At 40.8% G+C, this 24,047-nt stretch overlaps 1 protein-coding gene across 1 annotated transcript in view; it reads right to left on the bottom strand.

Annotated features, from left to right (window-relative positions):
* Positions 1–24,047, bottom strand: part of kiaa0825 (KIAA0825 ortholog) — a 181,028-nt gene that overhangs the window by 88,741 nt on the left and 68,240 nt on the right. Inside the window, exons 20-22 of the mRNA XM_084728153.1 lie at positions 22,543–22,687; positions 17,671–17,820; positions 16,093–16,187 (exon numbers count right to left, since the gene is read on the bottom strand). Of these exons, the coding sequence (XP_084584279.1) occupies positions 16,093–16,187; positions 17,671–17,820; positions 22,543–22,687 (390 nt within the window). The remainder of the gene's footprint in view (positions 1–16,092; positions 16,188–17,670; positions 17,821–22,542; positions 22,688–24,047) is intronic.

The raw sequence follows: 24,047 nt of genomic DNA, 5'->3' as shown, positions 1-24,047 counted from the left end.
GAAGGTTATTGTAATAAGTCTTAGCTAATAGGTCATAAGGCCCTTATAGATGCTTATTAACATTAATATGTGTTAATGTGACGATATACATGTTAATAATAGCATTATAAACATGTTTATTGTGAGATTATAAGACATTTCAAAGCATTTATAAGAAAGTTACAGTTTACAGACTGCTTAAGAATGTTGATGAAAGCCTGAGTTTCTTAAAATTGTTTATGAAAGTATTAAAAACACATTTATTGAGTTTAGTCTAATATGTCATCACTAAACATTTAATAAGCTTCTGTTAGTGTTAGTAGTAAGCCTCAAAATACTTTTTTTTTTTATTCATTGCTTACTGTTAACAAGTACATAATAAAATATAAGTTAACCTTAATAAGAACAAATCTTGTGTCCTTGACAAAATTAAATAAATGAATTAATTGTGTGGGGAATTGACTGGTCAAATTTGAAGAAAAGTTGCAATGACTGGATAAAATTGTAATGTGCAGAATTCATATCGATTGCTTGAATTTGTGATCATTGTTGAAATGTTAACATCGAAAATCTCCTGGAGGAACTGATGAAAGAGATTGTGTTCACTGTGTACGCATGAGCATGTTTTCATGTGTGTTTGCCTGTGCATAGTGCTTCTGTGAGTGTGTGCAGGTAGTCTGTTTGCTCTTGGCGTGTGTGCATGTGCGTGTATCGGATGCCAATGTGTGCACACTGCTACCACACTGCACTGTGTGTGTGCAGACATGTGTGTCAGTCCATCAGCATGTCGGCGTCACAGCCCTTCACTAAGTCCCAGATTAACAGTGACAGGCAGAGATCCCTCTAATTATCTCTTCCTGGACCACATGCAAATGGCAGAGCTGCACGGAGAGCAGCGATTGGCTGGGGCAGCCTGGGCGCCGCCGCCGGGCTAATGAGCCTGGCGACAGGATACAACCTCGTGATGTACCACCAAAACAAACCCTCACCGTCACACAGGAGCGCACGCACACACAGACATAATGTTTTAGGCGTTTAGCTGATGTGCTGTTTGAGTGTGACTTATACTGAATGACAATACAAAGTGTCACTGTCTTCCAAAAATACATGAACATGATGTTTGCATAGTGGCAGAAATAAAATTAAAGGGAAAGTTCGGATTGTTTGAAGTGGGGTTGTATGAGACACTTATCGATAGTCAGTGTAGCACCTACAGTAGATGCCGGTCGGCATGCCCCCACTCAGGAGAAGCAAAGAGGGGCACCAGCACTGGACGGGTGCAGCAACAAAATTTATTTTAGCCACTTAAATCAGTCCACTAAAAAAAAAATCAGTTTAAATGTTCCCTATATTTAGAATATTTTCACTGCTACCAAACTCCATGGGTAAAATCTGTGATTTTACCTCACAGAACATGGGAGTTGCTAATCTACCAGTCCCTCAAATTTTTAGTTTGTTTGTGTTATTGTGTGACTTAGGTGAATATGAAGTAATCTTTTAAAACACCAAAGTCACATAATAACACAGACAAACTACCAGATCGAGGCAGCGGTAGACCAGCAACTCCACTGTTCTGCAGGATAAAATGACTGGTTTTGCCTATGGAGTTTGGTTGGTTTGAAGAACACAATATTTGGCTTCTGTAATGGCAGTTTCCCATCAGAAATGGCTGTCTGACAGCAAGGCAAGGCATCGAAAATATTTTAAATATCGCATAACTGTAAACTGATATTGATTTTTTAAGCAGTACATTACTTAGCTTCTGTGCTGGTACTCATCTTTGCTTCTCCAAACTGGGGACATTTACTGTAGCTAACTATATATAACTGACTATAAATAAGGACCTGAGACAACCCCACTTTAAATAATCTGAACTATCCCTTTATGCGCTTTCACTCTGAGACAAGAGCATGATCTCTCTAACCTTTATGTTACAATGATGCACCAGCATACAACTACATTTACAAATGTCTATGTATAAGTTAAACTGCTACTCATTCAATCATCAGCAATATCAGCACCACCACTACGAGTATATGCAGCACAGCTCTTCATGACTGCAGTATTGACTCACAAAACAAAAATGTCATTATTAGTTTTTTAAATTCAACATTCAGTTTTTACAGTATAATCCTTCAACACACTCATCAAACCATCAAACACATTCTGCAAACTAGACGCCTAACTCAGTGTCAGCTCCAGAGAGTCTGAATAAAGATGGCACATGGCAAGGAATAGTAAGAAAAAAAGAAGCAGAAGAACACAATGATGGACTGGAACAGACGGTCACAGTCTGGCTCTTGACAATGGACTGCTGCAGTCAGCTAAAAAGTCAACTCAGTAAATCAGCAGGAAACATGGCAACGGCGTCAAACAGTCCACCATGTCTTTAACTGAGTCCCAGTCCATCGAAACTGGTTGACAAAACTGGTTCCAAGGGCAAAATTTGGAAATATTTTGCTGACGGTGCTGACAAAAAACAAATACCCAGTGGACACACTAGAATTTCTGAGCAAAAGTTTCAACAAAGCTGCCAAAGTTAGTTGTGGTAACACAATACCTGAAGGTAACAAGTGTGATAACCAGACTTGGGGCTGTTATTTTAAAAATGTATTCAAATACAGTCACTAATAACTTCATAAAAAATGTAGTCAGTCCCCTAATCCAAGTATCACAATATTAAATTAATGTAATCTGATTAGTTTCTGGTACTTTTGGATTACCTCAACACCGAATATGGTGAAATTATTTAGCCTAATATAATGTTTTATGTTCGTTGTTAATTGTTTTCCTTCCTCTGATAGGTGCAAATGCACATTTAGATTCATAGTGGCAATTATGCAGATTAAATTCACTAATTCACTCGCTAGTGTAGCTATTCACACTTCACATTCAAGCTTCAAGTAAAGCGACATACATAGATCTATTCTGGGGCTTGTGATTTTGCCTACACACACATCACCACCAGCATCATCACCTACAGCCCAAAATAATTGTCAATGGTAGTAATATTGAGGTTTGTTAGCTAACTGGACTTTTGTGTGGCTAACATTAGCCGTTGGCCTGTGAAGCTAAGGTTTGCAGTCAGTCTATGTAGCTAACATTAGCGGCTGGTCTTAGCTGTAAATGTTTCTTTAAAGTAGATGTTGTATCCTTGGATGATGACAGTGTTTTCACAGCTGGAATGAAGAACTTGCACTGTACTGTGTGCTGTTGTTCCACCCAGTGAAGCATTTTTTCACAAGAGGCCATGATAATGAATTAACAGTAGACCAGAGTGGTGTTTGTAATGTATTATCACCTTTTTTGTATCCTAATCAAGTAATCCAGTTACACATGATCCCCAAGCCAGGTGGTAATGCAGCAAAAAAGAGCATCTTAATGAACACTGTGCTGTGACATTGCCATGTGTTTGACATGGTTTTGCAATGATATTGAATTTTTAGACCACATTGATACTATAACTAGTGTGCAAGTCTCATAATGACAGCCCACAATTTCACTCAATGTAATCTGGCAAGGCTCAATTTTAAGTAGGCCGTATGAGAGATGATAGGCAGGGAACAACAACATGAACCCTCCTTTCACGTGATTACAAACACACCACTTGCTGAGCTGTCATTCGTCTTTGCTTTTGATTCAAACTGAAAAAAACGGGGCTGGCGTTGGGGAAAAAAACGGGTTAAATAGGCCATAAAGTTGCTGAATCACGGCTCATTTCATATTTATAAAAACCTGGTTTAAATAGCTGCTCATAAGGTCCATGTAGCAAAAACTGATCTTCCAATGGAGTAGTTCAGCTCTGTGAGGTTCCAACAGCACTGGTATCATCCTAAAAATTCTGGCATTGTAACAACAGAAATTCCTCCCCTCCACCACAATTACTGAGCACAAAAGCATAGCTTCCTATTGCTGTGTGGAGCACTGTCTTTATATTTGTACCATCAAATACCCCAGTGTGTCTGGGGAGCCTTGGGACTTGCCATTTTTAATCAGGAACGGGTGGCTTTGTTTTGTCCCGGTTCCATCCAGCATTTCCCTCCATCCTTGGAGGGCTTTGCAGTAGATTAAGAGGCATTTTCATTTAGCTCTGGAGCTACAGAGTCTCTCCAACTATTCATCCATCCAAGGTTGGAAGTTGGAACAATCACAGAGGTTGCTATTTATGTCACAAAAATTATATGAAATCACAATATTTGTGAAAAAGAGGTCAGGTGAAGCTACGGAAAGTCCACAATGCACGAGGGATAACCAGATAATCCTGTTGAGAAGCTTGCCTTGTGGCATAAGCACTGTGCACTGACAATTCTGTCAGTGAATAGTGATATTATTGTAACTATTGTTAACAATTGTGGCCAATTCAAACCCTTTGGGAGAGGAGATTGCCGCAGTCAAATGGTTGGAATATGATATGTGATATAATAACCAGAAAGAGATGGGAAAACTCATTTTCACATGACTGCATTTCCATGAAGGAGGCATCCGTATTTTACCCCTGAATATACACCTCAGTGTTCTACAGTGGAAATTAAAGGGGAGGAAATACTTACTGTGTCAGGATATACAAGCTGGACACAGTGAACAGTATTTATTGACCTGCAGGTCGTATGCACTACTCAAACCCAAAGGGACAGTTCACCCAAAATCTAAAATACATATTTCTCCTCCGGTCTGTTGTGCTATTTATCCATCCAGGCTGTTTCAGTGTGAGAGCAGAGACATCAGGCAGAGACATGGCTGCCTCCTCTTCAGTATAATGGAACTAGGTGGCACTCAGCTTGTGGTGCAAAAAGTGCCAAAATCATGCCCCACTCACTCAAGCTAATCCACAGACCTTGTGCGCAGTTTCATTTAAGACAGGGCTATTCAATCTGAATCCAGCCCCAAGTGTTGATGGTAAATGTGGTCTATTGGAGCATTAAATTCCTGAGTGTGTGCTATAGTGACCAAGAGAGCTGAGATCTCCAACTGCAAATCTGCTGTTCATCTTGCATCCAGTGATGTCAGTGGATGCAAGAAGAACTACAGATTGTTTCAGTTTAAATTTTCAGTCTCTGCCTCTGGGTAGTCAGAGGGTGTGGTAGATGACTATTTTTGTCAGCTAATGTTACGTTTTGACTGCATCCATCAACACTGATTGGACATTGACATGAATAGGCCGAATTTTCCCTTTATCGGCCTCAATTCATCCGAATCGTCGCTCATAATTCTGAAAAAAGTACATCATCATAATTTTATTTAAATAACTTGCTAACATTGCTAAATTTATGGGTGGTGACACTGTTAATTAGTTATCATAACAAGATACTTCTATTATAGGATTACGAAGGTGCATCATTTTTCCTGTACCTTTGTACAGTGTTTCTTTTTTAAATGTGAAAAGACATAAGAAATGTGAATGTTCAGCCCCTTGGCACTTTAATTTTTTCAAACTTGACCTTTGTAGAAAAAGTAATTGAACAGGTCTGATGTAGGAACTAGACCTGTGTATTGGCAAGTATCTGGCTATATGATATGTATCACAATTCAATATATTGCAATACTGTAAGCCAGGTGATATATTGCTTTTTTTAAATCTAATTTTAGGAAAACTGTCATAGTATGATGATTACACCATGCAGACAATTCGAGTATAAAAAGTTGACTTTTTTGTGCAATCGGAACAATTATGATTAATGCCACTGCTATCTCATGGTCAGGGGTTTAAACCCAAACCAAATTTACCTTGCATGTATCAGAAATGCTGACATTGCTGTTGAGTTTTTTAAATGTTTGTTTTTTAGCTTTGAGCACCACAAGCTGAGTGCATCTACTTTCAAAACTTGGCAACTCACACCAGAACAGTCTAGATGGATAAATAGTGTGACAGGTAAGAGGAAAAACATGCATTTTTGATTTTTGGGGTGAACTGTCCTTTTAATCTAAACATATTCCTAATCTGGACCAAAGCAAATTCATTGCCCCTCTATCAACATTCATACATAGGATGAATTAGGATTAATTAGGTTGTGAGAGAATCTGGAAGGACAAGATCAGAGACAAAAATACTGTTCAACTGTACCACAAAGTAAAGTCTGCTGTAACCACCGAGAACAGAGCAATGTGAAGTAATGACTGATGTCTTGTGTCCCTAGAATGGCTTGACCATGACCACTCTCTGAGAAGATAGATTTGCCTCGACCCGCCAGATCGTTTTTAGAGGGACGAGACAAATATTTCAGATGTATCACAGCGAGGCATCACGCTGGAGGTGAGAGGAGGTAAAGGGAGACTGAGAGATAAATACAACAGAGGGAAAAGAGAGACAGAGAGACGGGGGGGAGAGGAAAAGTGCGGCCTGCCTGCCTGCCTGCCTGGCTGACAGTTGACTCTGTTGGATGTGACTTTCACAGTCTGCTGGCGGTTTGTGTGGAAGCCATCACATCTGTGACTGGCCGTTTGATTAATGAGCCTCTCAGCTTGTCTGTGCAGTTTGAGGAGGGGCCACGGCCTTATCCCAGGCATCACTGATTTATTCGCCTTTGGAGCAAACCTCCAAATATCACACACACTGAAATATAAGAGCGAACATTCACACACATGCGGGCAGACACATGTACGCCCTCCATGATATGCATACAGTATACAAGCTGGTGCACTGCAGATGTACGCACACAGACAGGCGTGGAAAACAGACTCATGCGCACAAGCTCGTGTCCCTCTCCTCCGCCACCTGCTTACGGCTAATGAAAACCTCAATGTGTCAGTGCTGTCCAGGGGTAGCGAAGACAAAACACACCATGTATAACCAAGCAGACAAAAGATGTATTCTGTCTCCACCAACACAAACTCCCATCCCTAGCTGTCAGTCAGCGGAGGGGACACACACAAGGGGATCGACGCGAGAAGAAAGAAGCCCTTCCTCAATGACACATCACACTCTCCTGATTTTCAAAAGTGACAAGTCTTTTGAATTTCTGGCCTCGCAAGACGGAGAGTCTGATGATGGCTTGAGAGCGTTTCTTCTTGTTTCTTTGGCAGCAGCAGCCATGAAATGTCACTCTGGCTAACCTTGAAGCTCTTCTCTCCTGTGTTGTTTAATGCTTCCAAGACTAGTGCAACCAACTGCTCAAAATGGTGCGGTAACATCGCCCTTTAAGTCAGATAAATGATTCCAGAGATACTTCCAGGTACATAAATGTGCATTAGTGTGTGCATACCCTCACACACGCACCAGCGCGCACACACACCCACACAAAACCCCACCAACCACAAGCGCACACTCTCCCTCATTCCCTGAAGCGTAAAGTAAGACCATTAATCCAGACACACAGAGATCCAGCTTCTCCCCAGGTTGATCAGCGTCCGTGGAGGAAGACGAACATTCTGACATATTTGTTTTTATTTTATTCCCTGAGAAAAAGGCCCGCCATATGGCAGAGCCCGGGAACAGATGGCGATTGCCCACTTCCTGAAAGCACAAGCGTCTATCGCCGCAATTTAAGGAGCCGCTCAAGCAAGAGAATGCCACAGACTGGCATTTTTCCACAAACTGCTATTGTTATGGACCTGAGGGGTAACTGCAACAATGAGACAATGCAGAGGAAATGCTTTAGTGTTCAGTAGTTACAGTGTAGCTTACCATATTAAGCTACCAAATCTGTGGGTCAATGCTGCAAGTGCTCTCTTTGAGCCAGTGTGTGAAATAAAATCATGAGGACGAGTGCTTACTCAGAATATTAGCTGTGGAAATAGCACAAGCCGCAGCACTCTTACCTTTAAAGGGAAATTTCATCCCAAAATCAAAAATACATATTTTTCCTCTGGCCTGCAGTCTTATCTATCCATATAAATAGTTTTGGTGTGAATTGCTGAGTTCTGGAGTTGTAGAAATGTCTGTCTTCTGTCCAGTAAAATGGGACTAAAATGCACTCCGTTTGCCGTGCTCAAAGCGCCAAAAGAAATACATTTGAAAAATTCTATACCAGTGCCTCTTGCTAGAAATCATGACCAGTTAGACCCCAATCAGACAGAATGCAGTTTTGGCAGTAAGAGGCGTCTTTTTCCAATTGTTTTCTATAGACAGGAGGCGTTTTGCACACTGCTATAGGAGCGCCCTGAATGATTGCAGTTGAAAAAACTTCAATTCAATGCATCTGCAGTGTCATTCATGTTTTTTCCCCACTGTTGAATTGGATTATTAATATTGAGAGACAAGCCATCTGTGGTGGTAAGGACAAAGTTTACAGATGCTTGAAAATAACAATCATGGAGGACAAACTTGTAGTGGCTGTTGCTGGATACCTGGAGCTATGTGATTTTATCAGCCGTAGTTACCAGGATCTGAACAGAAAACAGCAGCCTGGTGGCAGGTACAAGTTGTTTTCATTCATTTTGCTGATGACAGCTTATCGGCGGGTGTTACAGGGCCTAGCAACAATGAAAAAAAACACTGTTTGTTTTTTTTTAAGCAACAACTTCCCCCCCCCAAAAAAAAAATAAAAAAAAATCCTTTTTTTTGTTTTGTCTTTTTGGAGCACTTTGAGCACCACAAGCTGTGTGCCACCTGATTCCATTGTATAGGAGAGAAGACAGACAACTCTCCTTAAAAATCGGCAAGCAAAACAGTTCTTTAAACAACTAAAACATCTATTCTTCCAAAATACATGAAGAAATAATTTTGGTGAGAATTAAGCAACAGTCTTGTGTATGACGCTATGACTATACTGTGTTCATTGTTTCATCATATATGTTATGTTATTTCTGTTCCTCTTTCACTCAAGAGCTCTCCTGCTCAGTGAAAATTAATTAGTTGTTTTTGTGTTTTGTTTGTTTGTTTGTTTTGTTAATTTGTTTTGTGGCATTCATTGAATTTATTTTCATTGCTGTTGGTGAATTTTCCATAAATGTGGCTGGCGTAGGAGGGGAATGATGTAATGTATGATGTATATCTTTGTTATCTTTTATATGTGGACACCAGGGAGAACAGTTGCTACCCTGTTAGCAGCTAATGTGGATCCTATTCACAATAAACAGTCTCTGGTCGATTTCTCCAAATCAATCAAAACAACTCACACCAAAACAATCTATATGAATGAACAACAGGCCAGAGGAAAACATACATATTTTTGATTAGGGGATGAACTGTCCCTGTAAAATTACAGTTCCCCAATGTATGAAGCCTTCATGTTGTCCCACCCTGTTTTTAGGACACGGTAGCCGGACCAGTGGACCAGAGTCGTAGGTGTAAGCATGAATGTCCTTGGATGATATTAGGTCTTCATGATGGAGTGGAGGAGTTGCCCTGTGACACACAAAGCTCCATCTTTCATACTCTGCCACCCCTTATCAACCAGGTCAGAGGACCTTCTCTGACACACAGACACAAGGAAAGTGTCTCAAAAAGTCACCTTGGCAGATGACAGTTAAAATGTGACTTTACTCTGTGGCAACATTCCACACTTTCTTCAGAGGTTTTTTTTCTTACTTTTCTTGGATGGAAAAGAAAAATGGCATAAAAGACTAAAGTTCATACAGGTCGTGTAACACAATCAAAGTTAAAGTAAGGAGACGGGCAATCATTGCTTCAATTCATTCCAACCTACACAGTGTTGTGTTGCGTTTGACGTACAAAGAAAAGTTATGGCAGAGTTATTCACTATAAAAAAAGACGATTTCAAAGATGAACCAAGGACGAAGCAGATGGCTGAGCCATTCACAGATCAGTAGTTGAAGAGAAATTATTCAGTATCAGGTTTTTTGTACTAAGACTCCGTGCATCTCCAACAAAGGGCGGCTCATTACTTCAGGTCAGAGAGTGAGACAGTGTGGACACAATTCAATCAGCAGATCGTGACAATTAACATAAACTCTTGGTGCGCAGTTTGTTCAAGGTGAAACGTCAAGTAGGCATTTAACCTGCGTATGTAATATCATTGATTTTGGTATTTTACAAAAGGAACCTTGCTTTAAAGCTGATGGAGACGCATAACAAAGGAACTGAGTGAATAAACATCATAATGGCGATATATGTAATTCTCATATATACTGTATGCTTATTGAGGTCTGCCCATGGACCTTGATTATTGAATACTGTGTAATGAGGTCATTCTACACTATATTATTTAGTATTTATCATAGCATAGGCTAACTAAGATGATTTAAGTTAAGAAAGATGGTGTTAAGATGATAAAGTCTTAAGATGTGGCTATTAAAAACAAATGTATAAGAGGCAAGGAAGTCCAAAGAAAAATATTAATTAAAAGTCTTTGCTGGAACTAAGGAATAAAAGACTGAAGGTCAGAGGTTCCGAGCCAAGGAAACTCAATTTCATCCCAGGCTACACCAGCAGTGTGTTTGCCTTTGAAGGGTTGGCCTATACAAATGTACCTACTTGTTATCATATTACATAATTGCCTCTGCATTTGATATATTGGTTTTAGTAATAACTTCATAATCAGTAACAGTCTCTGAAAGCAGAAGTCCAGGAAAAATAATTGCAAGCAGACGTTCAAGCGCACGACTATTATTCAATATATTAAAAAAATGAAATACGCAAAGTATATCAAAATCAAAATGACAATAAATGGTAGTTTCAGTTTGTGTAGCCTACAAGGAATTTTCCAAAATGTATATAAATTAAATGTAATACAAATGGTGTTCCTATGGTACTGCCACTGCGTCATTACAAAGAGGACACGTTGGCTTGTGTCCGTTTGCTTTTTCATCTCTCATTCAATCACTTTGCCTCTGCGTCAACTTTTCCTTTCTTGGACATTTTGCAAGGCTGCTAATATTAACATCATTAGCTACAACCACTCAGCTGGAGTGCTGCTGCTGTAAACAGCTATATGATGAGATGCTATCTACTGTATTCTGATATCTAGCAGCAAGCCACCTAGACATCATACTTTTGTGAAGTGCTGTAGAATTATATTGTGCAAAATATATTCTTTGCAACATATATGCCTTACAAGACAGAAAACATACCCCCTCACATATGTCTCTTGGAATGATCTGACATAGCCTATACCTTTATTTACACTTCTACTTATGTGAATATGACAGGCCTATAAAAATAAAATTTAAAAAAAGAGTTAATGGATACAAGCAGCCAAAATTAATTTTCCCCATTGAGTGGCAGGGCTCAGCCTTAGTGATCAGGTGAGCCACAGTAAAACCAGCTCTTATGTGTTGAAAGGAGCCTGCTGAGGTGGTTTGGGCATGTGATGAGGATGGGTAGACTCAGAATTCATTACATACATTACATTACATTACATATCTCATCTGGCCTGAGAACACGTCACTATTCCCCAGGAGGAGCTGCAGGAGTGTTGCGGAGGAGAGGGATGTCTGGAATACCCTGCTTAGCCTGCTGCCACCGTGACCCGACCCAGGATAAGCAGAAGAAAATGGACGGATGGATGGATAATTTAAACGAATGAATGTGAAAACTCTTCATGGACCCTCTGGCAGAGTGCCACGGACCCCTGTTTGAGGACCAATAGTGTAGATTGTGCTAACATAAGTAGAACTACTGCAGGCTGGGAGCTACAGTCTGGCTTTTAGCCATCAGCAAACAGCCTACCAGTTAACTTCCTAGTCAGTCAGTCAATCATCTATCCATCAATCCATTTCTGAGACCTGTCATGTATCAAAAAAAAAGTTAGTCAGCGTCCCAGCCAACCATTTCATTAATCAGCACTTCCTACAACCATTGCATCAACCAGCCGTTACCTAATCAAGCCTCTCAACCAATTAGTCAGCAATTTAGCCAGCAAAGAAGCAGGCTAAAGTGTTAGCCCACCCACAAGTCATCCATCTATCCATTCAAACCTCCAGCCTGCCAGGAAGCCAGGTCAGCCAGTCAGCCAGTCAACCCTGGGGGTCCTGGGGTGGTATTAATCAGTCTGGTTTCTGCTGAAAAGCTCAATCTGCAGATGATGGATGAGCTATCGTGCGGAGGGAACTGAAGTGACAGGTGACAAAGAAGGACACACACACCTGTATAAATCCACTCTCCCTCCTGTCTGGCCCCGATGCTACACCGCCAAGGTAGCAGGGTGAAAGCGAATGTGTGTGTGTGTGTGTGTGTGTATATTTATGTGTGTGCAGGCGCAAGTGTCTCAGCATGTGTCCTGCTCTGCTAATGAAGTCATCTGAACAGTGATTTAACAGCCCTGGTGTAAAAGCCTACCGCCCTTAACTCATAGCCTTGCTCCATTAGAATGTGATATAAACCCTGGGCACAATAACTGTCCTGCCACTGTAACAATATATAGGAGGCCAATGGGCCACGCTGCTAACTCACACAGTCCAGGGAGCAAGGAAGAAAATATTGGCTGTGTACGTGGAGAGGAAGTCATTCAAGGAGACTAAAACTTCTAAGATAGAAAATACAGAACATCACAAGGTCACAGTGACCACTGCTTTTTGTGCATGAGACAGTGTCATTACTATTAATATTGTCAAGTGTGTAAGATTATATATCCTGTGGTTCGTCCAGCAACTGGACGCAGTAAAAGAGTAATTGTTGTGAAGCCTCAGTGAAAACAGCCGAGGGCACTTCAGTCTGTGGCTCCATGAATTCTGCTCCTCTGGCCAAGCAAAGAGAGGCTAATGAGGCAAATGGCAAAATCTCTGACACTTTAGCTTGAATTTCATCCAAAGAACCTTGTTTGGAAGAAAGAGAACTGTTGAGAGCATGAATGTTAAAAGATTGCTAATCTCAAAAATTTAAATGATTAAACATTTCAGTTTTTATTTTTGAATGTAGATGTATCTGGATTCCTCTGAATCAATTTATTTTAATGTTTGCCTTGTGTGTAGAAAACAAAGTGGTTCTTCATAAAAGGCAATGGTTATAGGTGAAAACAAAGGAATATAAAAGGGTTTGGGGTTGAACCCCCCGGGTGAGTTCTACATGAAACCTTTGGTAGATAAAATGGTTCTCTGTAGAACCTCCTGGATGGATTCTCGATGAACCCCTTGGAATATAAAGTGGGTCTCAGTAGGACCCCCTGGCTGGGTTCTAGACTAAAAATTTGGAAAATAAAATGGTTCTTGGTAGAACCCCCAAAGTGGATTCTTGTTGGCACCCTTAGAAGGTGGAAAGATTCTGGATAGAACCTAAAGAGAAGGCTCTGGGTGGAACCAGTACACCATAGAAGGGTTCTTGACTGGAACCTCTCACAGTTTGTTCTAGGTATAACCTAGCATGTTGGATATTGAGTAAGATCCTCTGAAATAGTTCCAGGTGGAACCTTTATAAAAGGTTCTACCAGGAACCTGAGTGGATTCTAGATGAAACCCTTGTGCTCTTGGTAGAATCCCCTGGTAGGCTTTTTCCACCAACATAGAACCAACCCCATTCCAGTTCAAGCACCTAAATTTGAACAGTTCTGAGCATTTCCACCAAAAATGAAAATTTGGTTCCCAGCTGGAACCCAAAAATCACAAGTTTTCCTTGAGAACCTAAGTGGGCTTTGCATACTCTACAGGTTGTTCTGCATTGTACAACCTCATTTGCTGTTCCACTGTTTTTAGCACCCTTAAAAAGGTAGAAAGGTTCTGAAAAGAACCCCAAGAGAGGGTTACACATTAGAAGGAGTGTTAGGGAGCAAAGAAAAAATACTGTCTGTGGACAGAAAAGGGAAGTCATTCAAGGAGACAAACTTCTAAGATAAAAATACAGAACATCACAAGGTCACAATGACTGGTGTTTTTGTACAGTATGAAACAGCATCATTATTATTACTATTGTCAAGTGTGTAAGATTATATATCCTGTGGTTCGTCCACCAACTGGAGGTAGTAAAAGAGTAATTGTTGTGAAGCCTCAGTGAAAACAGCCGAGGGCAGTTCCATCTGCAGCTATGCAGAAAGCATTATCCTTATCTGCACTAACAAATGGATCAGAGGATCTGACATCAGTGCGCTTATCCCGTGAATGGTCTTCTATAGCTTGAGAGATATTTTTGAGTCTGAGATGGATCTGAGGAAAACTTTGACAGCTTACATGTCGCCAGCCGTGAAACTAACTTCCTACTCTGTGCGAGCGTCTCAGGCAGAACCAAAGCCATTCTCCAAATCCTCCATGAAATCTGCTCCTCTGGCCCAACAAAGAGAGGCTAATGAGGCAAATGGCAGAATCTCAGACACTTTGATACTGCGAGATTAGGGTGAATTATATAACCTTTACCCCCTCCCACTCCCATCCGTCCGCGTACATTTTGGCTCCTTGTCAGTATCGACTCCTCTCTCTTTCTCCATGTCACTCACAATCTCAAACTGCAAGTCCAATCTCTCTTTTTTCTTATCTGACGTCATATCCACTTCATTCAGTTTCTATTCATGAGAGCCGCAACACTGATTTGGCTCAGTCAAGCAATGACAGTATAGTATCTGTTTAAACATGCAACAAAGCAGCATATAAGGGGAGGAAGGATGAAGTATATGTGTGTATACGTGTGTGTGGGAAGAGGCATGAAGGCGACAAAGCTCGTCACAGCACAGCACAGAGCCGCGTACTTCACCCTTATTAGACCTGTGTCCTTGGCAGATGCAGAGCTTGCCCTTTGTTAGAAAGGTGTGTGTGTGTTACAATGGCGGTGATTTAGAATGGATTGGGCGTAGGCGTGGAGACAAGGTGCAGTAGCCCCATGGCTCCCTGATAGCTGGCAGCGTGACAGCTGTGAATGGAGAACAGGGAACAGCCTGAAGTATTGCCATCTAATATGTGTCACATACCTGCATAAATATTTATGCCCGTTGGAGAGTGGAACAGGAGAGGAGGAGGAGGGAAGAGGAGGTTGGGACAGGAGTGCTGGACGAAAAACTCCTCAATCAGGTGACACCAAGATCTGAGCTGGCCGCTGTTTTTCCATCTCTGACTACTGGCTGTTTCAAGGTCTCAAAAGTAGTTCTTCCTAAAGGGCTGGGGTTCTACCCAGAACCATTTTCTTCTGAAAAACCCTATTTAAAAGAGGGTGTTTGTCAAGGGTTCTTTGTAAGACTAAGAATTGTTTCCATTAAGAACAATTTTCATCCAAAGAACTCTTTTCGGAAGAAAGGGTTCCTCAGAAATTGTTGAAAGGATGGACATTAAAATATCCTTAACCTCTAATAATGGCTTTTTTTTTAATAAAATGTTTATATCTCTGGAACCACCTTAAACAATTAATTTTATTTTTTGCCTCATCTGTAGAATATGATATGGTTCTTCATAGAATCCTCAAAAGACAAGAGGGTTATAGGTGAACCAGTGGTTCTCAGTAGAACCCCCTGGGTGAGTTCTTGATGAAATCACTGGAATATAACAGGGTTCTTGGTAGAATCCCTCTGGATGGATTCTTGTTAGCACCCTTGGAAGGTGGAAAGGTTCTGGATAGAACCGCACAAGAGGATTCTGGGTGGAACCATTACACCATAGAAGGGTTCTCTGTGCAACCTGTCATAAGGGGTTTTGACTAAAACAGTTCCAAGTGGAAGATTTACAAAAGGTTCCACCGGGAACCAAAAAGGTTTCACTGCCGAAGAACTCTATATGGTTCTACTTAGCACCTTTATTTGTGCGTGTACCCCAAGAGCAGGTGTACCTCAGTTACCAAAATCTGACAACACTTAGTCCACGCAGACAGTCACACATGTACATTAACAAAGACAGGGTTCCATGATTCAACACACACAGCATATTAGAACACATCCTGTGTTCCAAAGAGTTCTCTCCACGGCTCAGCCTCCACTGCGGAAACCACAGGAGCCTTTGGCCTTTGAACAAAGTGGAAGTTTGAACCTCTGATGAAGAGCAGCTCGACTATAAGATCCCCGATGACTGGAGCTCATGTGGAAGTTAAGTCGAAAGGGAATTTGGAGGTTGAGGGAAACTTGCCTCAGGAGTCCCAAGTGAACGGCTCATTTTGTACAGGTAAAGACACTACTGATGCAGCACGTGCCTCTGCGGGGCGCAGCTTTTATTTCGCGAAAAGACGTCTCGAAAACAAAAACACCTGTGAGGATCATGATAAAAAACATGAAAACAGAACAAAAAAAAGACCCTCACACTTGCATTTGCATGCACGCACACAAACACACCGCTGTCAATGAACACATGTAACAAGTGAAATGAGTGTTTTACCTGTTGGCCAGCAGAGTTTTGAAGGTGACCCGGCTCATGCCCTGATAGGCTGGCAGCAGCCTCGGCCAGTCCCATGCCCAGTCGACCACGGCACTCTGTTGATGTATGAGGATAGCGTATTGTTAGTTATTAATCAGGGTTAATACCATCAGTGCATTACCGCTCCAGCTGGGACCCACTAACAAAGGAGGAGGGGGGTCCCCAGTGCATGCTACCGACACCAGGCGATCAATCATGTCCGCACAAGAAGGTTTTTATTCCAATAAGACAGCAATTAATTTATAAATCCATTTGGGGGGATGTAGCCATCATTTATAGAAAGATAAATCAATTTTGGGAGGGAGTCGTTACTCTTCTGACTGCACTGCTTTTTTTTTTTCTTACCATCTTCAATGGCACCCCGCCAACCCCCCCCCTCTCTCTGTCTCTCTTTTTCTTAAACACACACACACACACACACACACACACACACACTTGGCACTAGCACCATATTGGGAAAGCAAATAAAAATCAGATTGCTTTGATTGCCAAAATGTCACTCTTAACTCCAGGCTGAGTTTTATTGACAATAGGAGGAGAACTCCACTCGTTCCCACCATCCATCCACCCCGCCCCCCTGTGCTCCTTCCTCATAGGTGATTGATGGATGTAACTCTTTTTTTTTCCTCTCCTCCTCCCTCCATTTTATTTGACAAACAACACAGGCACCTGAAGCGGAGAAGGCATTTTAATCATTCTCTTAATAGGGTGTTTCTATGCAAAGCTATGCAGCCTCCTGTGATAAGCCGTAAACAGGTCTTAGGATTAAAAACGTGCACCAAGAAACAATAGCGGCAGCACAGCTACATTACAAGGGATCACAAATGTATAAATACATCTAATCCGTGTTTTAAAAAGTAAAAAGACACACACAAGTCTGCCTTGAAGAAATACTAGCCTTTGTTGATTGTTTTGTGTGATATCAGCGGTATTTCCCTTGATAGTAGCAGGCAATGAGCCGACAACTCTGACACTGAACTGAAACTACCAGTAGCAACTTATCCCCTTTATGGAGAAAAAAAAATCTAACAATTAACTGAACATCATGGCGGCACTCCTGGGGATAGGTTTGGGGTAAGAGGGTATACGGTTCAAAGCCCCAAAGAAGTGCACTTTAAGACTGCGCTCCCCTTTAACATTACTTGTTCTTTATGAAACAGAAAACTTCTCTCATCTTGTCACCTTTTCAGTGTTCTTTTCTTCCTGCCTGCCTACCTGCCTGCCTCGCTCCTGCCTGGAAAAAGGCAGCGACCTATGGAGAATAGGAAAGCCGAGCCCCAGAAAGACCTGACAAACTTCAGAGGCTGCCACAGTATCCAGTTCACCAGAGACTCAAATGCTTCCTAACCTTCAACATTAAGCTTCTGGCCTTGGGAGAATGTTAAAACAGCACCGCCCTGCACATCACAAGCACAAAGTCTAAAGACACCAAGAAGCTCTAAAAATCACAAGGCTTTCAATAGAGCTAAAATAAATAATAAGTAAGTGATTTTCTACCAAAAGTAACTGTAATGATGACCTAAAAAATGCTTGACAAACCTGATCCAGCTTCTTCTTGCTGATGTGGTCAAATTGGTAAACAGGGTTGAAGCTGTTGACGTGATCCTCAGAACCAACGTCAAAGTTCACCAAGTGAGGAAGATTACTGGGCGAGTTTGTGCCTCCACTTAGTTTTAACATCAATAATTCCTGTAAAAGGTAGAAACACAAGAGATACAGAAAGGGAAGGTTGAAAAATACATATTATGACTGACTGACAGATTGACAGGAGATATTGTGTAAAGAAAAAGGCTGATGAATTACGAGCAACAGGGCAAAAGAGAAAGGCCAAAAAGTTATTTACAAGCTATCCTGTTAATTATCCCCACAGGTTGGGTGTGATGTTGGACTAATGTTGTAATATTTAGGAGCAGTCAACAGGAACTGTGTTAACGTAACTGTTTTTCCATGTTTTGTTTGAGGAAGTTTACACAGCAGCGTGAGCCCAGCTAACTAGTATTAGCTTTGTTGCAGCCAGTATAAGGGCTCTGTAATCCTCGCAGGTGGGCGTGACTTAAGTTGCTCTGAAGGGAATAATATACCTACATGTTAAAAAGAAATGGCCAAATTGCAATAATTAATTTGCTAGGCAACTTTGTGTAACTTCTATTAGCATTTGGGCTATCGCAAACGTGCAGAATTTTCCGCCCTCCCCGCCTACTACATATATTGCATAAAATATTGTGGGTTGTCTCTCACTTTTACTCACTTGTGGCAGCAGTTATAGCATGGTTAATTTTAGGTGTGCTAGAGTCACTCTCTAAACTTGTGTGTGTTAGAGTCTCTTGCTTATGCACTTAGAAAGTGATCGCTTGTTCCTCACAAGAGTGTCAGTACACTTGGGATAATAATAAAACAACTAATTAGCCACTAAGTTTCAATAATGTCTGGCTAACTAGTTTGCCATTATGGACAGGTGTCGTGCAGTGAATTAGCAAGCTAGCTACCTCAAGGATTCATGAGTTGCCGTTTGTTAATTAAATCCTTTTTTAAAATAACAAATAGGCCTATTTGTCTTCGATAATAGCTTGTTGTATTCATGTGTATTTTCAGACATAAATTCAAACAAAATTAAATGTTTGTAAAGTAAATAAATAAATAAAATTGATTTAACAATAATTTTTAACTGTGAGGACCGCCTAGCGGTCACGGACCCCCATACATTAAGTATACAGGACATTAAGATGTGTAACTTTTTTTTTACTATTGCAATATTAATTTTTCACTTGTGATAATGAAAATGAATTTCTGATAGTTTGTTTTACACTGACGTCCAGTTAGACTGACACAACAAAAGCAAAAACTAATCAAGTTCAGATGGGGTTTATACTGCACTTTTATCCAGACAAACATAGTAATGGACAGAATGGTCCTCATCCACTTATTCCCTAATTGATCAGCCTAACAAAAGTACAATTAATCAGAGTTGTTCAGACACAGAGTAATGAAAACAGAACAAATGTAGATATGTGTAGAGAGAAGAGAAACGGAGGGGTTTTCAGGACACCAGTAAACTTTTTGTTTCTGTAACCTTTTCTGTGTACTGGTCTCTTGCAAGATGTACAGTATAAAGTAATGAGTTTGTGTCTCTCTCTGTAAGTGTGTGTACAGCATGCATGTGTGTATACATGGGCATCCTGGTGTGAATTCACTACATCCCCATCCGTCAGGTTGACACGGCCTCTGAACCTCCTATCCGTCCACCTCACCACCGGCCCGGGCTGTCCCTGACCTGCGTGTTCTTGCCCCGACCTTGGGTGGGTAGAGATACTCCAGCTGCCAGGAGGGGAACTCGGAGCCTACTTGGGAATCCCATTCACATTCTATTAAACTGACAAGCAGAGTTATAGCAGTTCATGGACCGAGCAGCTCAACATTATGCTTAACGGCAGCATAATGTACGTGGTGCTTATGTTTGTGTTACTCCACTCTGTGTCCTAATAGACAGTCTATAGGAGGAGCATGTCAGAAAGAATCAGATGAGCAGCAACCAAATGTAGCAATTCCGAGTTATTTAGACTCGAACTGAGAACTGTATCACTACACCGATAACTTCAGGATATACCCTATGCTGTCTGTATCACTGAAGATCCTCCACTCTGCATTACTGTCACTATGCAAGTATCAGAGTGGGGTTTTTTTTCCCCACATAGTCCTGATGAGGGTGCTGCTGTGGTGCAAACTTTAAAATTTTCACCACTGTGCAGAATATTGTATGCGCTCGTTGGTGCTTGTTTTTCATTATTACCAATGATGTATTTTTTCTGAAATGTGTTTTGTCTTTGACAGCACTCTTCTTCACAATTTTCCTTCTGCTGGTAGGTTTAAACAAGTTAGATTCAAGAATTTTTAAGACCTTTTAAGACCATTATGAAGGCAATTTATGACCTATTTTACATCAATACTGACAAGTTTTCTGAAACACACATTTAGAGACTTATGTTAATTGAACATTATGAAAGTAACATTAAAATGAATCTTAAGATATTTTAAAGCCTAACTTGATTTTAAACTGTTTATTACTTTTTAAGGACCACAAAAAACCTGTTTGAAGGTAATTAAGCATTATCCTACTTAAAGGTCCAGTGTGCAAATTATTTATGGGGATGTATTGTCAGAATATGGAAGGAATGCGATAAAATATTCATTCAAAATATTCAAGCATGTCTTCATTACTACATAACCACTTGCAAATAAGAATTTATAACTTAGAACAAGTCCATTAAATCTACAGATCTATGGAGGCTTCTATGTTGAACCACTGTATCCCAGAATGGACAACCAAAACACTGGCTCTAGATGCAGCCTTTCACATTTTTTCATGAGTTTTATGGCCACCAGAGGTTTTCCTACATGCTTGGAAGGGGAGGGTGAGGCAAGTCGCACTAAGTTGGTTGCCATCTACATTCTTACTGCTAGATGCCACTAATTATTACACACTGGGCCTTTAAAGGTGGAGTATGTGATTCTGGGGAAAGAATTGATTGCTGAGTCACATTCGCAGGTTGTCAAATACAGGCGCTTTGAGTTTCAGGCTCAGCCAAGGTCAACTCCACAATCAACAACACAATCTGTCTGTATTTGACAACCTGTGAATGACACTCAACAATTAACTAAATTGATCCATCATCCACCTTAAGGTGTGGCAATAATCTATATTTTTCTTAATGTCATAAAAGCACACCTGAAGCCTGATATATTTGATTCCTATGTGTTGTTGGTAGTAGAGCACCAAATCTGCAGCTTAAAATAGTTCCAAACACACAATACACTCCTGTTTGAGGAACATTTGCAAATAATTACAGTGCGCAGCCAAAACTGATTATCCTTTTTCAAAAATTGAAAGGATATCTCTATCAGCCTTTTCAGTAGAGTTATGTCCTCAGTAGGAACTCAGGGACATGAGGCTGAGGGTCTCAGACAGGGTGCTGAAACCAGAAAGCACTGAGACAGACTAACACACAGTTGGTTTTGGTCTTTTAATGGAATCTGTTAACAGTAACAAAAAACAGAAAATCTTTCCGGAGATTGTGGTTAAAAATAAAAACACTCTATAGGTCCATGTGATACAGTCTATAGAGCAGCATATGTTAGTGTCTTTGTGATATACTGTGGCAGGAGTCTGTTTGTGGGATATTATTGTAGCGTACTGTAGGTGGAAGACATTTCAGTTTGATTTTCCCTCGAGGACAAATGCCAACAGGGCTACCTGAAGAGGTGTTATGGCACCAGTTAAAACAAGTTGTTTTAACAAGAGTTGCTGTACATAACACCTCTGATGTACTTTTTATACGTGTACTTTTTACTTGAACTCTAACCCAGCACCCGTTTTACCAACCATGTACACTCTTAGAAATAAGGGTTCCAAAGGGGTTCTTCCTAAAAGGCTGAGGTCTGACCCTTTTTTGCAGAAATGGTTTGTTAAGGATTCTTTGTAAGACTTCGGGTTCTATTAAAAACCTTCATCCAAAGAACCCCTTCTGGAAGAAAGAGTTCTTCAAGGATTGTTGAAATCCTTCAACAAGCACGTTTCTTTGTACCATAATATGAAAGGGTTCCCAGTAGAACCAACTAGGTGTGTTCTAGATAAAACCCCTGGAATACAAAAAGGTTATCTGTAGAACACGCTGGGTGAGTTCTGGATAAAAACCCTTGGAATATAAAAAAGCTTCTCGGTAAGACCCTTGGGTGAGTTCTTGTTAGTGCCCTTAGAGGGTGGAACTGTCCTGGATAGAACCACCAGAGAGGGTTGTGGGTTGTGTGAAACCTTTCAGAGATGGTTCTAGGTCTAACCCTTTATGTTGGATTTTAGGTAGAACTCTTTGTATGGATTCAAAGTGTAACAATAAAAGGTATGATGAGGAACCAAAAAGTGTTCTCCTACTGGGACAAGCCAAAGAACCCTCTGTGGTTCTAGTTAGCACCTTTATTTCTGAGAGTGTATTTGAGGTAAAATACCACTAAACTCTGTACTGCATATGTACAGCAATTAACTTGGGCACTTTTTCCAGAGAGCTACTACTTTTCATTTAGTCAAACTTTTTTTTCTCTGAAGTGAATTTAGCTAAAATAACTTCCACTTGAGTTAGAAAAAAAAAGAATCACAGCTCTTTCTCACTCAGATCTCCTCCAAAGAGTTCCACAGTGAACGTGGTAACTCCATGTGGCTCCCGCTGCTCTACATGTGGTGAGCGTATAACACAGGAAATCACTGTAGGTTTGCACCCTTGAGGTCACCTGAACAACAGAAGATCAGAACGAGCAGACTGCACACACGCGGCAGCCCTCTTCCCTCCGTCTCCCCCTCCTGAACAGCCTGCGGCCTCAGGCCAGCAGCCACCTAATTGCTGGGGAGAGGGAGTGCTTCCCTACCTCATTGCCTTGGATGATGTGATAGATCTGCCTCAGGTAGTCGCTGCCACCTGCTTTGTGGCAGACCTCCAGCAGCATCAGGCCTATTTTCTGCTCAGTCAGTTCAGCCGCAGCGACTCCGCTCTCCCTTCCTCGCTCGAACACGCTGAGAGAAACAGAGATGGGAAAAGGAGGAGATGGGAGAGAAAACAGAGAGAGAGAAACGAAAGGAAACGGGAAGAGTGAGGTTTTCAGTGTGTATCTCTACACCACCGCTGGCTGAGCAAGTATTTTCCAGTTTAAAGAAGAATTTGGAATAAAATTTTGAATTACTTTTTAATTTTCAGAGAGATCATTCACTCCAGAGAGCATGTAAACTTAAAATTCTTGGCAAGGAAAGAAATATATTTGCACCATTGAACTGTCTTAAAACCACGTGGTCTGGGCAAAGCTAACGAAAAACAGTAAAACACAGAGAAAGGAGAGGAAACAGAGAGTGAGAGAGTTTAAAAGAGTTCTACCTGAAGAACTGAGGTTCTATCCAGAACTATCTGCTTTTGAAGGAACCCTTTATTTTGTCAAGGGTTCTTTTCAAGACAAAAACAAAACCATTAACGATTAAGAACAATTTTCATCCAAAGAACCCAAATTTCTTTAAAGATTGTAGAAGTTCTTGAAGAAGTCGTTCGTCACATGTTCTTTAGATAAAACCCTTAGAATATTAAACGACTCTTGGTAGAACCCCTGGAGTGGGTTTTAGATAAAACCCTTGGAATATAAAAGGGTTCTCAGTAGATCTCCCTGGCTGGGTCCTAAATGAAACCCTTAGAATATAAAAAGGTTCTTGGTAGAACCCCTTGAGTGGGTTCTTGTTTGCACCCTCAGAAGGTGGAAAGGTTCTGGATAGAACACCAAGAGATGAAACCAAAAAGCATTCTAGTGTCTGGAGACAAGTTGAAGAATCCTTTATGGTTCTAGTTAGCACCTTTATTTCTTAGAATGTATACCACCTCTGGCTGAGGAAGTATTTTTTACTTTAGAGAAGAATTTGGGATAAAATTTGGGATTTCCTCTTCACAGGAAAATTAACTGAAACAGAATTAATAACTTTTTAATTTTTTAGAGAAATCATTCCCTCCAGAGGGCAAATAAACTTAAAATTCTTGGCAGGGAAAGAAATATCTTTGCTCTACTAAACTATCTGTAAAACCATGTGGTCTGGTCAAGGCTAACACTGGTGAAAAAGAGTGAAAAACAGAGAAAGGAGAGGAAGCAGGAAGAGGGAGAGTGTCAGCTTGTATTTTTAAACCACCTTGGGCTGAGGAAGTGTTTCTAGTTTATAGAAGAATTTGGGATAAATTTTGGAATTTCCTCTACACAAGAAAATTAACTGAAACAGAATTAATGACTTATTAATTTTTAGAGAAATCATTCACTCCAGAGGGCAAATAAACCTAAAATTCTGGGCAAGAGAAGAAATATCTTTGCTCCACTTAAAACTGTGTGGTCTGGTCAAGTCTAACACT

Source organism: Lutjanus erythropterus, chromosome 10 (assembly GCF_056507025.1).
Source record: "Lutjanus erythropterus isolate fLutEry1 chromosome 10, fLutEry1.hap2, whole genome shotgun sequence".
Classification (NCBI taxonomy): domain Eukaryota; kingdom Metazoa; phylum Chordata; class Actinopteri; order Lutjaniformes; family Lutjanidae; genus Lutjanus; species Lutjanus erythropterus.
This window is presented reverse-complemented; position numbering and strand designations above follow the sequence as displayed.